We start from the raw sequence: 17,881 nt of genomic DNA, 5'->3' as shown, positions 1-17,881 counted from the left end.
TAAAAAGTCGTCGAAAATTATTCTTTAGCAACAGCTTTTTCAAATATTCCAGCTCAAATAATGGTGCTACATTTCCTATTTTTTCTTGCTGTTTTGTACCAACTATCGGGCCCTTCGATTTTGATGTTCTTCGATTCGATGGTCACTTTCGTATTGAACTGATAAATTATGACATATGCTGCTTAAACTATCATGCTTTTAATCCCATTGGGCTGTATCCGTAAAGATGGGTCGTAATTCGGCCTCGACCCGAATTTATCCGGTTGATCTTGGTCGGATCCATACGTAATTAGATGATTTAGGTCGTTGCGTTTTGGATAACTTGTAGTCAATATCAAGATATACAACGATATGTATCGCGATACGCTACGTTTTTTTATTGAAATGATTTGACTCGTCATATGTATCGATTGTCCTCGAATATCGGTAAATATCTTTCGATGTCGCGATGCAATGTGATAACGCGAAACGATACGATAATTAATTTTGGGCAATTTGCGGGAATTTAAAAGTTGACACTTAGATATATTTCGAATGACTTTAAAATATTAAATTCTACATGTTAATTGTATTTTTACTATATAGATATGTATTTTGTACTATTTTAAATAACATAAATATAAAAAGGAGAAAAGGAAACTAATTAGCACTCTTTACTAAATTTAAGGGTAAATTACAACCACCCCTGAGGTATGGTCAATTTACGAAAAAACCCTTCTTGTTTGGATAATTACATTTACCCCCTCAACTATGATTTTCTCTTACATCTCCACCCTTACGGTGTCAAATTCAGCATAATCATCTAGATTTTGTGGAATGTGCTCTAGTTTATATTCGTTTTGTGTAAAAATACAGTTTTTGATGCACCACAATCTGATATATACAAGCCAAAAAACACATATTATGATCATCTTGCTTCAAAATGTGGAGTTCGAATGAGATAAAACGGGTACAAAAGTAATAATATTCCATATAATCTCGAAGATTCCACTAAATTCAAAACCGCAAGGGTGGACTTGTAAGAAGATTTATTGTTGAGGGGTGGTTGTAATTACCCAAACAAGAGGAGGGTTTGTAATCTAACCATACCTCAGGGGGTTGGTTGTAATTTACCCCTAAATTTAATTAAGATTCCTTATTATTAACGAACTCTATAAGATTCTATCCTTTTTTAATTCGAACACTGATTCTCTCTCTCTCTCTCTCCCCTTATATTAAACCTCAGACGGCCATTAATTTTCAGAAAAAAATCTTCTGTTGTTTCTCAAGAGTATTGTTCTTCGCCAGAAGGCTAGGTAAACTTCTACGTGTAGCGTTATGGTGTTTTCTTAATTCGCATAATATTTTTCTTTTTATTATAATTTTTATTTTTGTGGGTTCCGAATTTGCACGTTATGGTGCTTTCTTGATTTTTTATTTAAATTAAAAGGAAAACATGCAAATTAAACTCTGATGGAAATCTAGTTAGTATTTACGTGGTTTTATGCATGGTATGAATTTAGCACTTGTTATAAAATAAAAACAAAAAAGTGAATGAGAATTCCTGCAGTAAAAGTGGAACTAGGGTTTGTTATAAAAAAAAAATAATAATCGTACAAGAAATTAGAGAAGAATTAATGATGTCTGTCACATTTAATTTACATGTTTAACTCTTACAAATTAAAAATAGATTGAAATTTCTTTGTCAGGTTATTGAGCGAGCATAACCGGTAATAATACAGGTCACTATGTCGTCGGAAATTCCCGAAGAAAACGACAAGAATATCGAGATATGGAAAGTGTAGAAACTGATAAAGGCTCTAGAATCTGCTCGAGGAAACGGTACGAGCATGATATCACTCATCATTCCACCGGGCGATCAAATATCCCGAGTGACGAAGATGCTAGCCAAAGAGTTCGGTACAGCTTCGAATATTAAAAGTAGGGTTAATCGTCAATCGGTCTTGGGAGCAATCACTTCCGCTCAATCGAGGCTCAAGCTGTATAGCAAGGTTCCGCCAAATGGGCTAGTTCTCTACACCGGAACTATATTGACCGACGACGGTAAAGAAAAGAAAGTCAACTTTGACTTTACGCCCTTCAGGCCCATAAACGCGTCTCTATACCTCTGCAACAATAAGTTCCGATCCACACCGAGCCCTTGACTCGGCTGTTGGAATCAGACGACAAATACGGGTTCATTGTCATTGATGGAAATGGGACTCTGTTTGGTACGTTGACCGGTAACTCTGGGCAAGTGCTTCACAAGTTTACGGTTGACCTTCCGAAGAAACACGGGAGGGGCGGGCAGTCGGCTGTTCGGTTCGGCCGTCTTCGAATGGAGAAGCGGCACAACTACGTAAGAAAAGTTGCCGAGCTGGCGACGCAGTTGTATATCGGTCCTGCGACCAGCCAGGCCAACGTGTCGGGGCTAATACTTGCTGGATCGGCCGATTTCAAGACCGAGCTGAGTCAATCGAATATGTTTGACCCTCGACTCAGTGCAAAGGTAGTGAAGTTGGTGGACGTGTCGTACGGTGGGGAGACCGGCTTCAACCAGGCGATCGAACTGTCGGCCGAGATTCTATCGAACGTGAAGTTTGTGCAAGAAAAGCGGTTGATCGGCAAATTCTTCGACGAGATTAGTCAAGATAGCGGCAAGTATGTTTTCGGAGTGGAAGACACGATTAAAGCGCTTGAGATGGGAGCGGTCGAGGTTTTGATTGTGTGGGAGAATTTGGATGTGAACCGTTATTTGTTCAAAAACAGGGCGACCGACGAAAATCGTGGTGACGTACTTTGACGACAAGGATGCGGAATTGGAGGTTCAAGAGGAGATGCCGTTGGTCGAGTGGTTTGCGAACGAGTACAGAAACTTTGGGTGCTCGATCGAGTTTGTGACTAATCGGTCGCAAGAGGGTTCGCAGTTCTGCAAAGGGTTTGGTGGAATTGGGGGAATACTTCGGTACCAGGTTGATATTCGAGCCTTTGACGAGCCAGACGACGATGATAATGATGGAGAAGATTTTTTCGAGGATTCGGATTAAGTTCGAAGAGTCGTTAATTCGACAAGATTAGTTAAACCAAACATATTAAGGAGTAATTAACTGATTTGGACTATGTTAGATTAGATTGAGTTCTGACTCTTTTACCAGAATATTTTATTGCTGTTTTTGTCAATTTAGATTTGAATTTTTTTTCTTTTCAATTGTCTCTGTTTTGAATTCAAATTCAGAATGTGGATGTTCATATCTCTAATTTACCTGTCATGGATTCCTAATTTTGTTATATAGATTTTGACCATTTTCGAGTCTGAATTCGGCAAAACTCAAACAACGGAATTCTCAGGTCTTTGAGTTCGCTTTCTAATTCAATTTGAATCGCTAAGATTCGATGTTCGGTGAGAAGGATATGCATGAATCGATGAACATTAAGTTAGATTATAAAGCTAACGTAAAAATGGTCAAAATCACGTTTAAGACCAAAATGAATTAGTAAATTCGAAACGATATTTAACATTTCAGTTTTTATTTTAAACCAATGATAAATTGTAGTAAATTCCTGCAAAAGCTTGAAAATCCTAGCAGAATTATAAATTCTAATAGTAATCCAATTCACGGAATTGCCATTCGAATTCGCTACTAAAATTATTATAATTCTAATTATAATACCAAAAACAGCAATTGATCAAACAATTCATCTCTAACAATTCCAATTGAAAAAAAAAAAATTATCCAGTTGAGTCAGATTAACAGAAATTCAATTTAAAAAAAACACAATCTTTAATTAAAAGAAAAAAAAAAACTACTTCTTTTTACCTTTGCCAGATTTTTTCCTGGGGGGAATGACGATTTCACCCTTGAGATCAGGAATCGTCATAATTTGGGAGAGGCCAGCGTATTTCTTCCGGAATTTCTCAACCTGATCGGCGTCGATTAGGTTTTGGGAGCGGCTGCCGAGGTAAAAGGGGTGGTTGCCGGACCACACATCCACCACATACTCCTTCTTCGTACCGCCGGTAGTCATCACAAGCTCGCCGTTGCAGTACACCTTAGCATCTTCGTGGAATTCGGGGTGTATGTCTCCTTTCCTGCAGCTCCACCGCATCTGATTGCTCCCCACCACTCCCTTCACCTGCGTCAATTTATACATACATATATATATATATATAACAATACCCAGCAAAAATTACTAAACAAAAAATGAAATTAACAGCAGCGTTGAGAGAAATTGTACGGCTGTACCTTGGCGGCGAGTGAGAGTGAAGGAGTGGGGAGATTTTTGTGGATGAATACGTTGGATAGAGTGAGCGCCATTGTTTTTTTTTTTTTTTTTTTTTTTTCTCGATTTTACCTTCTTTCTTTGTTTTGTGGAAGATGAGAGAGATTGGGTTTTTCTAAGCTACAATTTGTGGATAGGCATTTTATTGGTGGTGATATATTACCAAACTATCCTTCACTATCTACTTTTTTTAATTTCTTTTTTATTTTATTTTATTTTTCTCTACCTATTACTCAACGGTAAATGGGTTACAATACATACTTTAATTTTACTGAAATGTTAAAACTCGTTTTAATTTTACTATTGTTGTTTTGACTTTGAACTTGATTTTGACATATTTCTGTTTTGATTTTGGCAAAATTCGAAACACGAAAATTGTAGTCATTTGGGTTAGCTTTCTAATACAACTTAAATCCGCTAGATTGGATGCCGTGTGACAAAGTTATGCATGAATGAGTCACATTTTGAATTTTAGATGCCTCAACAATACATCAAAGTTGTGGGCAGTATCCATTGATTCATGTATATCTTTCCCGTCCCACATCCAATTTTGGTGATTCAAATCGGATTAGAAAACTAACTCAGAATACTACAAATTCTACTTTTTGGGTTTTGCAAAATTTAGAATTAAAAATGATTAAAATCAGATTTGAAGTCGAAACGGTATTATTAAAGCTCGAACGACATTTATCACATCCCTTAACTTTATCATTAATATTTAATAATATTCCGTCGGTTTGGAATTAAGTATTGTTTATTCTCTCATTAATCACTTATTTTAATTGTGAAAGTATAGTTGAAATAATTTATAAGTGATCTTAGCAAAACTGAGAAATGAGTAATTTAATGGGGATGATTGGAATTAAAAATTAATTGAAGATATATATATATATATATATATATATATATATATATATATATATATATATATATATATATATATATATATATTTCTAAGTGATAATGAATTTGAAAAAGGAGGGAGTAAATAATTTGAACTGGTTAGTAGTACTTTTTAAGTCGTACTCATTACATGTAACATAGCCGGTTCTAAAGGTAAGCGACGGATGTTATCGCTTTTGCACAAACATTTTCGGTATTAATTGGCTAAAGAGATTCTCACAGTAATAAGTAAATGAGCCAAAAAAATAAAAAATAAAAATCCTAGGTAGATCATTTACAAGTAAGAACTTGTTACACAATTGTAAAGATTTCTAAGAGGTCTTTATAAACCTCTTGTATACTTCATTCTAAAATGTTTCTAGAATAGGAAATATTCGATATAACCACTTTCAGCCGTAGGATTAAATCAGTTAAACTATTAATTAGGAAAGTCGAATACTATATATTGTAGTATAATTTAATTAGTAAACCATCCAAACAAATTTGTAGATATAGTAAAACTCATAGGTCCGATATATCAAAATATATAGAAAGTCTGTAACCGAGGGTCATCTTACTAAATATGTTTTGGCCTCCGAAATTTTAGATCTGAAGTTGAAATATAGTTAGCCTGCTATAATTTTGAGAACAAGATGAGTTTGGGGTGAATGAATCGAATTTAATTCATGATTAATTCTTCCATTGTATGTCTTATCTACATTTTTGTTAGATTCACCTTCAAGATGGGTAATTCATTTTCTCAAGCAGATGACAACTTGTAATTAGATCTAATTAACAACTGTAAGTTAAAAATAATAAAAAATTCAAGACAACGAGAAAACATAGTCCACGATGCCAGTTACGATTTTTCTTAACTTTTTTTAATTTTTTTTTAATAATTATTTAAACTATGACGGGTGACTTTTTAGTAATTTTCAAACTTAGATCAAACGGTGTTAAGGTCAAATGTATGAAAACTAACGGCGAGAGCCACATTGAGACAAATTTTGAAGTACAAGGGGGCAAATCGATGCAATTGAGAGTAGAATGGGGTAAAGTGATATCGAGCCAAAGTACAAGGGGGCAAATCGATGCAATTGAGAGTAGAATTGGGTAAAGTGATATCGAGCCAAAGTACAAGGGGGCAAATCGATAAAATTGAGAGTAGAAGGGGGTAAATTGATATCGAGCCAAAGTATAAGGGGGAAGTGGAATTTACCCTTTATTTTATTTTAATTTATTTGGATAAATTACGAAACAACCCCCCCCCCCCCCCCCCCCCCCCCTAAAACTTAGGGTAAATAACGAAAAACTCCCCCAACTATACGTAATAACCAAAATCCCCATCTAATTAACTGTTGATCGAGTTTTTTAACAGAAAATGTGTACAATCTATTATACCTTCTGCTAAATAGGTGAGAAATAAAACAAAATATCTGAAATTGTGTAAAGTCTATTCCATGGAATAAATAATCCGTGAAAGTCACAATGTAAGGGGTTGATGTAAGACGGAAACAAACATCATGGGGGTTTTTGGTAATTACGAATAGATGGGAGTGTTTTTAGTTGTTTAGCCTAATTTCAATGGAGTTTTCGTAATTTACCTTTTTTTTTTAAATTCCTTTTTCACTGGGCTACTACTCAACGGTAAACGAAAACGACTTGACGATGTTGTGTCACCCGTGTTGGTAACTTGTAGGGTGAGGGTTCGATTCTTCTCATGGATTAGATCAGCTGACAAACTCGTGTTTAAGTCAAACTCATTACATATAGCATTAGTCGGTTTTGTCGGTTTTGAAGACAATCAATACATGCAACTGCTTAAGGCATCGGATCTATTCTAAACTAACAAGATTTATAATATATATTTCTATACGGTTTCAATACTTAAAAACATCTTTTGACATTTCCGAAAATTCGTTATAATTCAATTTTGTTTTGGAAAACGAGAAACAACCTTTACATTTTCTCTTCGTAAAATAATTTTTCACGTTTGTTATTCTAATACACATACAAAATAGGTTTCTGTTAGTTGTAAGTATAATTAATAACCTTATTTAAAAAAAATTACGTCAACGAAACCTTAGATCTAACACTGAATAAGTTAACCCAGTATAATTTTGAGAACCGAATAGACTTGGGTGAATAGACCGAATTGGGCTCGTAAATAAGTATAAGGCCCAAGTAAAATTAGCTATCGGCCCATAAATATTAAAGATATTTTATTTAGCTTTTGTGTGAAATTTTGTCCTCTAAACTAAGTTTATGAATTTGAACACGTGACTTCATATTTAATCAAACTTCTTGTTACTAAATGTAGTAACAAAATCTTGTGAATAATAAACAATAATAAAAATATAATAAAAAATTGTGTGACCGCTAGATATTTCAGTACTGTTAATTCCCAAGCAATCAATTATAATATATAGAAAGTCTGCACCTACTGATCACATTCATCATATACTATATATAATATATAGAAATTAATTAATAAAATAATAAATTGATGCATGAATTAGTCAATTTAATCACATCAAATTAGGATCTTAGATTCACCAAAATCGAACTTAAAAAAAAAAACCTAGTCTTTACTTCACTTGTTAAACCGTCCCATTCATCACGCCCTGCTTTCTCATTCTTTCCTTCTCTCTCTCCTCTTTCTCTCTCTAGATTTTTTCACATGCACTGAATAAAAGAAAGAACTGTGCTACAGATTTACAGTTCTTGGTTTCCTACAAGAGGGTTTTGGGTTTGCAAGATTTTGTGATCTTCGTTATTTTCAAGGGAGGAGAAGAGTAAAGAAGAAAGAAAAAGCACTTTTCTGATCTGGGCTTTTGCTTTTTTCGAAGTTGAGTTGGTAAAGGTGAGAGCTTTTTTCTCCAAGATTCTACCTTTTTTTTGCTTTGAGTTCTTGAGAATCTGGTGATCTTTTAGCAGAAAGTGCTTTTGCTTTTTTTTTTTTTGATTTTTTTTTGGTGAATCATTTCTTGTAGCGAGCGATGGATTCGTGTTGTGCCGCCATTAAAGCGAAGGTGCATCCTGTAGAAATCAATGGCGGTTCGATGAGGAGAGAGAAAGTACTTTTAGGAGAGAGAGTGAGAGGTAGCTTGAAAAGCAATGCCTTTGGAGCAAGAACTTGCGTAATTCTGAACAGAAAAAGAAGCAGAAATTGCAACCCTGGAGTTGCCTTCTCTGTTCTAACCCGCGATATAAACAAGGAAATGGCGGTAATTTATTTATTTATCTCCCATAATTAATTCATGATTAATTTATTTTAATTTTTTATTTACATGTGCTGTAAATGTAGTATCATGTGTGAATTTTTTATTAGATTAATGATTTTTTTTTAATAGGCATTTGAATCTTCGTCGTTTATCGACGAGAACCCGAAGGCAGATCCGGGAACGGTTGCTTCGATAATCTTGGGTGGCGGCGCCGGCACTCGTCTCTTTCCTCTTACAAACAGAAGAGCTAAACCAGCTGTAAGAGAAAGATTGTTTTTTTATTTATTGTTTCTTGATTCTTGAAAAAAGAACAATGGCTTTTTTTTGCAATTCTTAGATGTATGTCACATTCATAAAGCGTCGTATTCATGTGACGGACTTGTATTATTGTATTTTGCTTAGGTCCCGATTGGAGGTTGTTACAGGCTTATCGATGTACCGATGAGCAATTGTATCAATAGTGGGATTAGAAAGATTTTCATTATGACTCAATTCAATTCTTTCTCTCTGAATCGTCACCTTGCTCGGACGTATAATTTCGGAAATGGTGTCAATTTTGGTGATGGCTTTGTCGAGGTGCCATTTTTTTTTTTTTTACTGTAACTTGATATTAAGAAGTTCTTGTTTTTCGATTTCTTTTAAGAAACCACAGTTTATTTTTAATTTTGTTTTAATTACAATGGACATAGGTTTTAGCTGCCACACAGACGCCGGGTGAAGCAGGGAAGAAATGGTTTCAAGGAACTGCGGATGCTGTTCGACAATTTATATGGGTTTTCGAGGTTATTGTCCAGTTTTTTTTTTTTTTTTCTTTATTATTTTTTCTTTTAGGAATATTACTAATTTTGGTGGATATATATATATATATATATATATATATATATATATATATATATATATTTGTGTGTGTGTAGGCTGCCAAGACTAAAAACGTTGAGCACATTTTAATTTTGTCGGGTGACCATCTTTACCGAATGGATTACATGGACTTTGTTCAGGTACTCTTTCAACTTACCGACCGTCAATTTTTACATTTTGTGATTCATTATTATATGATCTTAATATAATACTTTGATCTAACTATATATATAATGTTCTTGCAGAAGCATATAGATACAAATGCAGATATTACCGTTTCGTGTGTACCCATGGATAATAGGTATTTGTTTTTATCCGATATCCGATTTTCTGATTCGTTTCGATTTCAGAGATTTATAAATGATTTTCATAGATATAGAGTTCTTCCGTATGCATCAAGAACTCGTTAAATGCTTTCACGATGAATTAGTGTATTTGTTTTCTGATTCTTTTAGCCGAGCCTCGGATTACGGGTTGATGAAAATTGATGAAAAGGGTCGAATCGTTCAATTCGCCGAGAAACCAAAGGGCTCTGCTCTACAATCAATGGTAAAATAATTCTCATTTTACTAGTCCAGTTTTCTTGATTTTTTTTTGCTATAATTTTTTTTTCAAATTAATTATTTCGCTCGTTCTTTAATAATGCATTTTAGCAAGTCGACACTTCGATTTTGGGACTTTCTCCCGAAGAAGCTGCGAGCTTTCCTTATATCGCATCGATGGGAGTTTACGTGTTTAGAACCGATGTTTTGCTAAAGCTTTTGCGATTTTCTTATCCTTCGTGCAACGACTTTGGCTCCGAAATTATTCCTTCTGCTGTGAAGGATCACAATGTTCAGGTGAGCCTCGATTAGTGTTTTTTTTTTTTTTTTTTTTTTTTTTTTTTTTTTTTGGTGCTTTATACCGATTTTCTTGATTTGATTGTGTTATCAGGCATACTTATTTAGTGACTATTGGGAAGACATCGGAACAATAAAGTCGTTCTTCGATGCCAATTTGGCCCTCACCAAGCAGGTCTTTCTCTCTCTTCCACGCATTTTTCTGTTTTTTAATTCGTAGAATGCGAGACAAAAACGCAAAATTAATTTGCTGTTTAATTTATAATCGCGAGCTAAATGTGGATTATGTTATATTATTTCAGCCTTCCAAGTTTGATTTTAACGATCCAAAGACACCTTTCTACACATCTCCAAGATTCTTGCCTCCTACAAAAGTCGAACAATGCAGGGTATGATCTTAAATCTTTTATAGTAATAATAATAATATATTGTTTTCTATTTTTTTAATTTTTTTTAATTTTTATTCTTTGTGTATCGACCTCATGAATGTGATTATTTCAGATAGTGGATGCAATAATTTCCCACGGCTGCTTCTTGCGGGAATGCAGCGTCGAGCACTCTATCGTTGGCGTAAGATCACGTTTGGACTATGGCGTTGAGCTAAAGGTAAATTACCTATTTTCATCTCTAAAACTAATTTATTATTTATTTTATTTTATTTGGCTCTTCCAATAAAAATAATACGAAAAAATGTTTCATTTTCTTCAGGATACTATGATGATGGGAGCCGACTATTATCAAACAGAATCCGAAATTGCGTCTCTGCTGGCACAAGGGAAGGTTCCTATTGGTGTCGGACATAATTCCAAAATCAGGTAAAATCGAAATGCAAATTGAAATATTTCGAATAAGTGTAAAGATCACTCGTATGCATTATTCGTTTCTTGACATTTTTTTTTTCTTTTTTTTTTTTTTTTTTTGTGCGTTGAAGTAATTGCATAATCGACAAGAATGCAAAGATCGGAAAGGATGTGATTATCGCAAATAAAGACGTAAGCTTTTCCTTCTTATTCCCATCGATCAACGTACGAATCTGTTTTTATTAATACGAAATTAAAAAACATACTTTGTTTACTGATAATATTTTTTTTCTCGATTAATTGAATATTTCAGGGTGTGCAAGAAGCCGAAAGGGCCGATGAAGGCTTCTACATAAGATCGGGAATCACAGTCATACTGAAGAATTCGACCATTAAAGATGGAACGATCATTTAATAAGCTCTGCATTTTTCATGCTGAGATTGAACTCAAGAAAGTTAATTCTGTTTTTTTTTGTTTTTGTTCTTCTAACTCCTATAAATAAAATTAGAACCCTATTTCATTTGTAAATAAGTAGTTTTAACAAAACTAATGCATGAATATCAGCCTTTTGGACTAGATTTTTTTTCTCTTCATATCGGTTGATTCCGTACGATTTTTTGTTCTATAGGATTAATTTCGTCGTAGATTTGTTCCAGACACCAATTTTACTAGAGCCTCATAGAAAAATAAGATTAAGGATTCCATAAATTGGGTGTGTTCCAAAAATTACGAGATCTATTATAATTAGGGTTTAACTCGTTTTTCCATTTTTTGCAAATTCTGTATTTTTCTAGTTTAATTAAGTTTTTATTATTTTTGAAAAAGACTCTTTGGCCGATTAAATTGCAAGTTGTTTGTCAAATAATATATATATATATATATATATATATATATATATATATATATATATATATATATATATATATATATATTTGGAATAATGAATAAACAATTAGGTTTTAAAAAATAAAATAATCCATTAATAGCATAGTTTCAGTTCTTCCAACTTGATCTACCTGGTGATAAAATGGAAAATATATATAGATCTCTCCCAAAGAAAAATAAATAAATTGAATTAAATAGATACAGAGCTTCATAGCGCAATGCAACGCGCACATCGTTTATTCACCTCTCGTCGGAGTTGAACCTGTTCCATGCCGCCTGACGAGGATAGAGCAAGAGAACAATACGTAAGAATCTATTTTTGCCAATCAATCAAGAAACGCAAGAACTATCGAACAATCACAAAAGCTGATTAAACTGAGAAAATTACCTTGAGAAGATCGAAAACCTTTTCGCATATGTATTTCTGCTGAATCGTAGCTCCTCTTTGTTGCAATTTATCGGGGTGTACGTAAAGAGTCGCCTTTCTGTACGCTTTCTTCACAGCAGCAGTTGTAATGATCTCTGTCAGGGAAATCGGCTGCCAACTACTGTCTGGACCAAGAATCTGCATTTTTGAAAAACGATTTATGACCAATTATTTGGTTGCCGAATATTGATTTAGTAGAGATCTTATTTCGTATTAGCAATTTATTCGAAGTACGTACGTATTGCAAAGTTGAGAGAAGTGCCCGTAAGTTTCCCTCCTTTCCTGCAGCCCATCTCTTAATATCAGCATTCAGAGATTCAGACAGTCTCTGCAATAAAAAAGATTCGATTTTTAACAAGACAAACAATTTGGGGTTATTTTTGGAAATAATTGTAAAAAAATCTCGTAAGAGGTATATAGTATACATCTCTCTCGGCTTGCTCTTTCTGGACAAGACGATCGCGCATATTCTTCTCTTCGAGTGCTTTCGCCTGAAAAGAAAAAACAGTTACGAAAAGTTTTATAGTTCTAGCTATAATTACAAACATACAGCAGAGAAATGCTTACGGCTCGTTCCATTATTCGCTGATGCCTCTCTAATCTTGCTTTACGTCTCTGTGCTGACTCGGTATTCGATCCATTCTCCAAATCCTACAAGAAAGTTTTCCACCGTCATTTTCTAGCACGCAAAAGCAAAAATTTCAATTATTGCTATCCAAGGCAATAAAACAGAAAATCGATACTTACCGAGGAAGAAAAGCTGTGCTTCAGGCCCGAAGAGCTAGGCGTTCTTGCCTCCGTGTAACTTTTATGAGACATGGCTTTCTCCAAAGCTCGTTCGCGTGCCTCTGCTGTGGCTCTTTCCACTGCAGCTCTTTCTGCCCTACGCTTGGCTTCGGTGGAGGCCTTATCCTTATCGGTCATTTGTTTCGCAGAGGATTTCTCGAGTTTTTCACGAGCTTCCGATAGAACTCTCTGTCGAACTTCGGCAGCTGCTTTCTCCACAGCGGCTCTCTCCGCCCTTTCCCGAGCTTCCACAAAAGCTCTCTCACGAGCTTCCCGTATTGCTCTTTCCACAACTATCCTGTCCTTTTCGCGCTCTCTTCCCTTCTTGATGGCTTCTATTCTTTGCTGGTGTTCGTTTTTCTCATCGTTCTGCAAACTTTCTTTAGCAACAAGATTCTCCTTACTCTTTTCCATGTTTAGACCAGTGGGTTTCTCAGTTTCATTGGGTTCAGTACGTACGCGAGAGTATGACACTTCAGTTTTTTCCTCGTCGGAGCTTCTTTCATTAGAAGCCGTTTGAACTCCATCTTCTAGTTCTTCCTTGTTCGAGGTCTCGTCGTCTGCATTTTCTGCACATTCTTCAGATTCATGAGAAGACGATCCATCTACACTTTCAAGACCGGAAACTGGTACAGATTCTTCACTAGTCTCTGAAGTTTGTTCCGGCACCTTCGTAACATCTTCGAGATCGAATTCTGATTTTCCAGTATCAGATGCATGGACCTCGGCTAAGTTCTGTCTATTGATTTTAACATCACATTCTCGAGCAGCATCGTGACTTTCACTTCTTGTTTCGAACGCATTATCACCTTCCGGCAGTTTCTCTTCGGCAGAAAGGCCCTCAAAGGCACCGTGCACACTTTCAACAAATATCTCTCCAGAGGCAATTCTATTCAATGCATCCTTTCCAGATATCTCGTTATCCTCCATTTGGGACGACGATTTTTCTGACTCGTTGTCCTTCTCTTCACAATTTTCAACAGCTTTCTCGTATTGTTCTGCTTTGTCGTTCAAGCCAAAATAGCAGGCTTCATTACTAGTACGAGCATCGTCACTAGTATTCACATCAACGGCTTCATCAATATCCACCTTATAAGCATTCTCCTGAAACTGAGATCTAAGATTATTCATTAGTTCCTCGGAATCGAAACGAGTACTTTTCTCGATTTCAGCACAATCGTTTGCCTCCATCACTATTGTCTCAGCTGCTTCATATTCAGATGTATTCATATCTCCATCATGAACATGATTCTGTTTCTTGTTATCAAATTCTTGCTCGTAAGCCTCGTTTCCTACTCCTGCAAAGTCGTGTGGCTCCGTTTCATTAATTTCTTCATCCAACGCTGCCTCTTTTACCCATGCACGAGCCGTTTCCAGCATCGTCACTTTTTCTTCTTCATCGTAAATTATCCCATCTTCTTTAGACTTAAAGACACTTTCTACGGAATTCTTCTCAGTATCGTCTTGCTCCAGATTCACGAACCGATTCCGTGATTCATCCATAAAATTATCAAACTCCGCCCTCAGCACCGTCAAGTCTTCCACATTGTCTTCAAATTTCTTCTCACACTTCGCCTTATCATCCATATCATTATCGACTCTCTGCTCGCTCGCTTCATCCTCCAGGCATATCCTCGACTTTTCACCAGCTTCATCCACATCCTCCTCCTGCTCTCGAGTTCCATGAGAAGCATCTAGAACCCTTTCCACCCTATTTTCAGATCCTTCCGCACGATCAAATGTACTGTCAGACCGTTCAGCCTCCTCCCTTTGAGGAGTAATCGGAGTCGTTTCCACCTGTTCGGCGGCAGCTTCGGATCGTTTCATATTATCCACAGTTATTTCTACATCTTCCAATGTTTCATTGCTCCTGCTATCGCTTACATCTCTATGCATTTCAGCTGCACAAACATTTTCCACCGAAACCTTTTCATCAAGATAAAGCGTCTTACCCCGACTGCAATCGGACGCAAAAAGCTTACCCCCCCTCGCATGTGTCTCCCCGTTTTCTTTAGCTGTTTCGACATTCTCCCATACCCTCTCCATATCAACATTCGCAGCAGCATTAACAACTTTTTCGTTGCGATGAAGGGATGGATTGGATTTCCCGTCGTTCCCAGTGAATACGGGGTTAAGTTCTTCGTGTTTTTCCTTCTTAATAACTTTCGCGTGGCTCTTTGGTCTTTGCTTAAGACCATCTCGAAAACCTTCCTTTTTCTTTTCCATTATCATTTTCGCGACTCTTATACTTTCCTGAGCCTGGTCTATGGCTTTCTTCAAGGCAGCGGCAGACACGGCGGCAACTGAATTCTCGTCAAATTCCTCACCAAAGAAAGGCGGCGAAGATTCACCGGCGACTTTTTCAGAAGCGTCTTCTTCGGAAGAAAAAATTGACGCGTTCGATTTCCTGGGATTTTTGCTGTCACTTACTTGTGATTTGAAGTTAACTTCATTCGCATTGTGTGACTTTGACTTATCAGGTGTACGTGATTTCTCGGGACTTGATCCGCCTTTACCTTTAACAGCTTCAACTTCAGCGGCGAAACTCCATGTTCGACTAACTTCACGTTTTAGTGGAGGGGCAAGCCTGTCATTTTCCGTCTTCGGCGTCTGAGGAGTTCCGCCATTAACGAAGTAAGTAAATCCTGGAACTGCATGGAGCTCTGCGATGTGTGTTTTCCCGTTCGGTGCATCGATGTTTCTTTGGCTAGTTCTGTTGAAGGACATGTTGAACTGCTGCTTACCACCATCGACGTATTGATCAGATGCCGCCTCAGCGGAGGGCGTTTTCGTCTTTCCTGAAGAATGTCGAGAACTTGATTCTTGCAAAGGTGGCAGCGTATCTGCTGGAATCCTGTAACGGATATATAAAGAATTTATTGACAACTCCCAACTATCTATATTCAAACACTGGAAAGTAATATACATTAAATTAAATGACTAGATAGTATTTGTTTCGAGATATACACGTGGTATTAATACAGGGCGATACAATGTGCAAAACTTCGATGCAAGAGATTACAAGAATCACAAAAGAATTATCAATCTCCAAAAATCCCTAATGAATGAAGAAAATGCATATGACACATACAAGCGAAACACGAGCTAGAAAATCAAATGCAAATAATACTAACAGAGCAAATTATGTACAACTATTATAATTTGATTGTTAAATGAGTTTAATTACAAGAACGGATTAAAAAAAAAAAATCATGTCATGAAACAACTGCAAGAATTCAAATATTGGGCCACGTGGCAAAATGCGCTTAACCAATTCTTGCATTTCCGATAAGAGGCATCAAGATACTAAAACACTTTCCTGTTCTAGTTCATATTATTTAAATTACATGTGGAACAAATTACAAATTACAAGCACGTCTAAAACTCAAAATTGAACCGAAAACGAAGATTAAACAGCCGGGAACTACTGAAAAAAGCAGAGAACAAATTATAGCAGAATATTTGAAAAGCTATTAACTACATTTGAACCTAGCCAATAAGGGAGCTTCGATAAAAATTTAAATACACCGATTCGCGCGATTTTTCAACGGCCTCGTTTAACAATGAACAACTAAGTGTATAGCCAAAAAAAAAAAAACCAATCAAGATTAAATTTTTATAGTCAACTCATAAATCCATTTATAATCAAGTTCATTACTGGTAAAGCCAAATAAAAAATAAAAATAATTAGCAGATTGTAGTCTGATTTTTTCCACAGATGAAATGCAATCAACCATAAATTCTTTACAAAAATATAAAAATTTCAAAGAAGGTTGAAAATTGAAATAATGACAAGATAAATTTAAAGAAGCTTATTAATTAATTAATTAATTAAAACAATTGAAAAAATAAAAATATGCTAAACAACAATCAATAAATCCAACCAGAACCAAGTAGCGAAAAATCAGGAAGAAAAACTAACCGTGGTTTACTTTTCTTTGAAGAGCCATTAAACAGCTCCTGATAGGGCACCGCCACGTCATCATTCCTGAGGCCACCAAAAATGTTGGAGTAATCGATTTTGGAGCTCCGAGGATCGCCCGACCCGACCCGGTCATCCAGACCCGAAAGATCAAGCACCGGAATGGCGGAAGAGCCGGAGAAAATCTCACTGTATTCGTGAGCCTCCAACGACTTCCGCTCGCCTCCGCTGGGCAGCAAAACGCCGTCGTACGGGTTCTTAAATGAGAAGGTTGAAGAGAAGGCGGCTGTGGTGGCGGAGTGCTTTCTTCTGTGCGGAGGTCTGGATAGAGACTCCATGGAAGCTAGGGTTTTTTGTTTATTTGTTTTTTGTATTTTTTTTATTTTTTATTTAATTTGTTTTCCGCCTTGTTGTTCGGTGATGCTTTTTTTTTTTATGAACAGAGAAAAAAAAATTCTGCAACAGTCAGACAACACGAAGAAGAAGAGAGAGAGAGATAGAGAGAGAGAAAGAGGAGAGAGAAAGGAGTGATGTGATGTGAGAGAAAATTATTATTTTAATGAAAATGTTTTATTATGGGGAGGAGAGTGGGACCCACCTCCTGGCTACTGATTTGATCTGGTGTAGCAGGTCTAGCTGTTCCTCACCAATTGGGTTTTACTCTTGTATATTCAACTCTTTTTATTTATATTTTTTTAAGTAAATTTCACTTTACCCCATTTAATTTGGGTCAATATCACTTTACCCCTTTCTACTTTCAATTGCATCGATTTGCCTCATGCACTTGAAAAACTGTATCAATGTGGCAATCTCTGTTAGTTTTCAGACATTTGACATTAACATCGTTTTGGTCTAAGGTCTGAAAATTACAAAAAAACCACTCCTTCCATTATTAAAAAATTATAAAAAATAAAAATATATTATGGTTGCCGTCGTGGACTATGCTTTTTCATTATCTTGTTTTTTAATTTTTATTTTATTTTTTAATAATTATTTA

At 35.9% G+C, this 17,881-nt stretch overlaps 3 protein-coding genes and 1 pseudogene across 4 annotated transcripts; 2 read left to right on the top strand and 2 right to left on the bottom strand.

The window, feature by feature from the left end:
- The first annotated feature begins 1,727 nt into the window (after positions 1 to 1,727).
- Positions 1,728 to 3,026, top strand: LOC105966671 (eukaryotic peptide chain release factor subunit 1-3 pseudogene; annotated as a pseudogene).
- Positions 3,027 to 3,662: 636 nt separating this feature from the next.
- EMB2184 (Ribosomal protein L31) lies at positions 3,663 to 4,398 on the bottom strand. Of its 2 annotated transcripts, none has more exons than XM_088815641.1 (3): positions 4,336 to 4,398; positions 4,224 to 4,305; positions 3,663 to 4,113 (listed from the first exon to the last, which is right to left on the bottom strand). In XM_088815641.1, the coding sequence occupies exons 2-3, from the start codon at positions 4,293 to 4,295 to the stop codon at positions 3,784 to 3,786; spliced, it is 402 nt and encodes a 133-aa protein (XP_088671767.1). In that variant the 5' UTR covers positions 4,296 to 4,305; positions 4,336 to 4,398; the 3' UTR covers positions 3,663 to 3,783. The 2 variants fall into 2 exon arrangements, with proteins under 2 accessions (XP_088671767.1, XP_012846429.2); XM_012990975.2 differs by having other exon boundaries at positions 4,224 to 4,301; positions 4,349 to 4,379.
- Positions 4,399 to 7,476: 3,078 nt separating this feature from the next.
- LOC105966121 (glucose-1-phosphate adenylyltransferase large subunit 2, chloroplastic/amyloplastic) lies at positions 7,477 to 11,440 on the top strand. Its single transcript, XM_012990674.2, has 15 exons — positions 7,477 to 8,005; positions 8,136 to 8,369; positions 8,496 to 8,624; positions 8,769 to 8,942; positions 9,056 to 9,148; positions 9,281 to 9,364; positions 9,470 to 9,525; positions 9,680 to 9,773; positions 9,878 to 10,063; positions 10,158 to 10,238; positions 10,366 to 10,452; positions 10,565 to 10,669; positions 10,772 to 10,878; positions 10,995 to 11,055; positions 11,177 to 11,440. Exons 2-15 carry the CDS (start codon positions 8,142 to 8,144, stop codon positions 11,276 to 11,278), a joined length of 1,587 nt encoding a protein of 528 aa, XP_012846128.2. The 5' UTR covers positions 7,477 to 8,005; positions 8,136 to 8,141; the 3' UTR covers positions 11,279 to 11,440.
- Positions 11,441 to 11,821: 381 nt separating this feature from the next.
- AUL1 (auxin-like 1 protein) lies at positions 11,822 to 17,434 on the bottom strand. The gene is made up of 7 exons (XM_088815640.1): positions 16,885 to 17,434; positions 12,924 to 15,816; positions 12,744 to 12,827; positions 12,602 to 12,667; positions 12,415 to 12,504; positions 12,138 to 12,314; positions 11,822 to 12,025 (listed from the first exon to the last, which is right to left on the bottom strand). Exons 1-7 carry the CDS (start codon positions 17,220 to 17,222, stop codon positions 11,990 to 11,992), a joined length of 3,684 nt encoding a protein of 1,227 aa, XP_088671766.1. The 5' UTR covers positions 17,223 to 17,434; the 3' UTR covers positions 11,822 to 11,989.
- Positions 17,435 to 17,881: the final 447 nt, after the last annotated feature.

This window comes from Erythranthe guttata, chromosome 3 (assembly GCF_056151865.1).
Source record: "Erythranthe guttata isolate IM_541 chromosome 3, IM_541, whole genome shotgun sequence".
NCBI lineage: Eukaryota > Viridiplantae > Streptophyta > Magnoliopsida > Lamiales > Phrymaceae > Erythranthe > Erythranthe guttata.
This window is presented reverse-complemented; position numbering and strand designations above follow the sequence as displayed.

What these genes read in the sequence shown, in the direction of transcription:
- EMB2184 (XM_088815641.1), bottom strand. Translation starts at nt 4,295, where the DNA reads ATGGCGCTCACTCTATCCAACGTATTCATCCACAAAAATCTCCCCACT. An exon ending in CACTCTCACTCGCCGCCAAG is followed by an intron (nt 4,114 to 4,223) that starts GTACAGCCGTAC and finishes AAATTGACGCAG; the next exon opens with GTGAAGGGAGTGGTGGGGAG.
- LOC105966121 (XM_012990674.2), top strand. Translation starts at nt 8,142, where the DNA reads ATGGATTCGTGTTGTGCCGCCATTAAAGCGAAGGTGCATCCTGTAGAA. An exon ending in TGAAGGATCACAATGTTCAG is followed by an intron (nt 10,064 to 10,157) that starts GTGAGCCTCGAT and finishes TTGTGTTATCAG; the next exon opens with GCATACTTATTTAGTGACTA. An exon ending in GGACATAATTCCAAAATCAG is followed by an intron (nt 10,879 to 10,994) that starts GTAAAATCGAAA and finishes TGTGCGTTGAAG; the next exon opens with TAATTGCATAATCGACAAGA.
- AUL1 (XM_088815640.1), bottom strand. Translation starts at nt 17,222, where the DNA reads ATGGAGTCTCTATCCAGACCTCCGCACAGAAGAAAGCACTCCGCCACC. An exon ending in AGCGAATAATGGAACGAGCC is followed by an intron (nt 12,668 to 12,743) that starts GTAAGCATTTCT and finishes TTTTCTTTTCAG; the next exon opens with GCGAAAGCACTCGAAGAGAA. An exon ending in TTCTCTCAACTTTGCAATAC is followed by an intron (nt 12,315 to 12,414) that starts GTACGTACTTCG and finishes TCAAAAATGCAG; the next exon opens with ATTCTTGGTCCAGACAGTAG.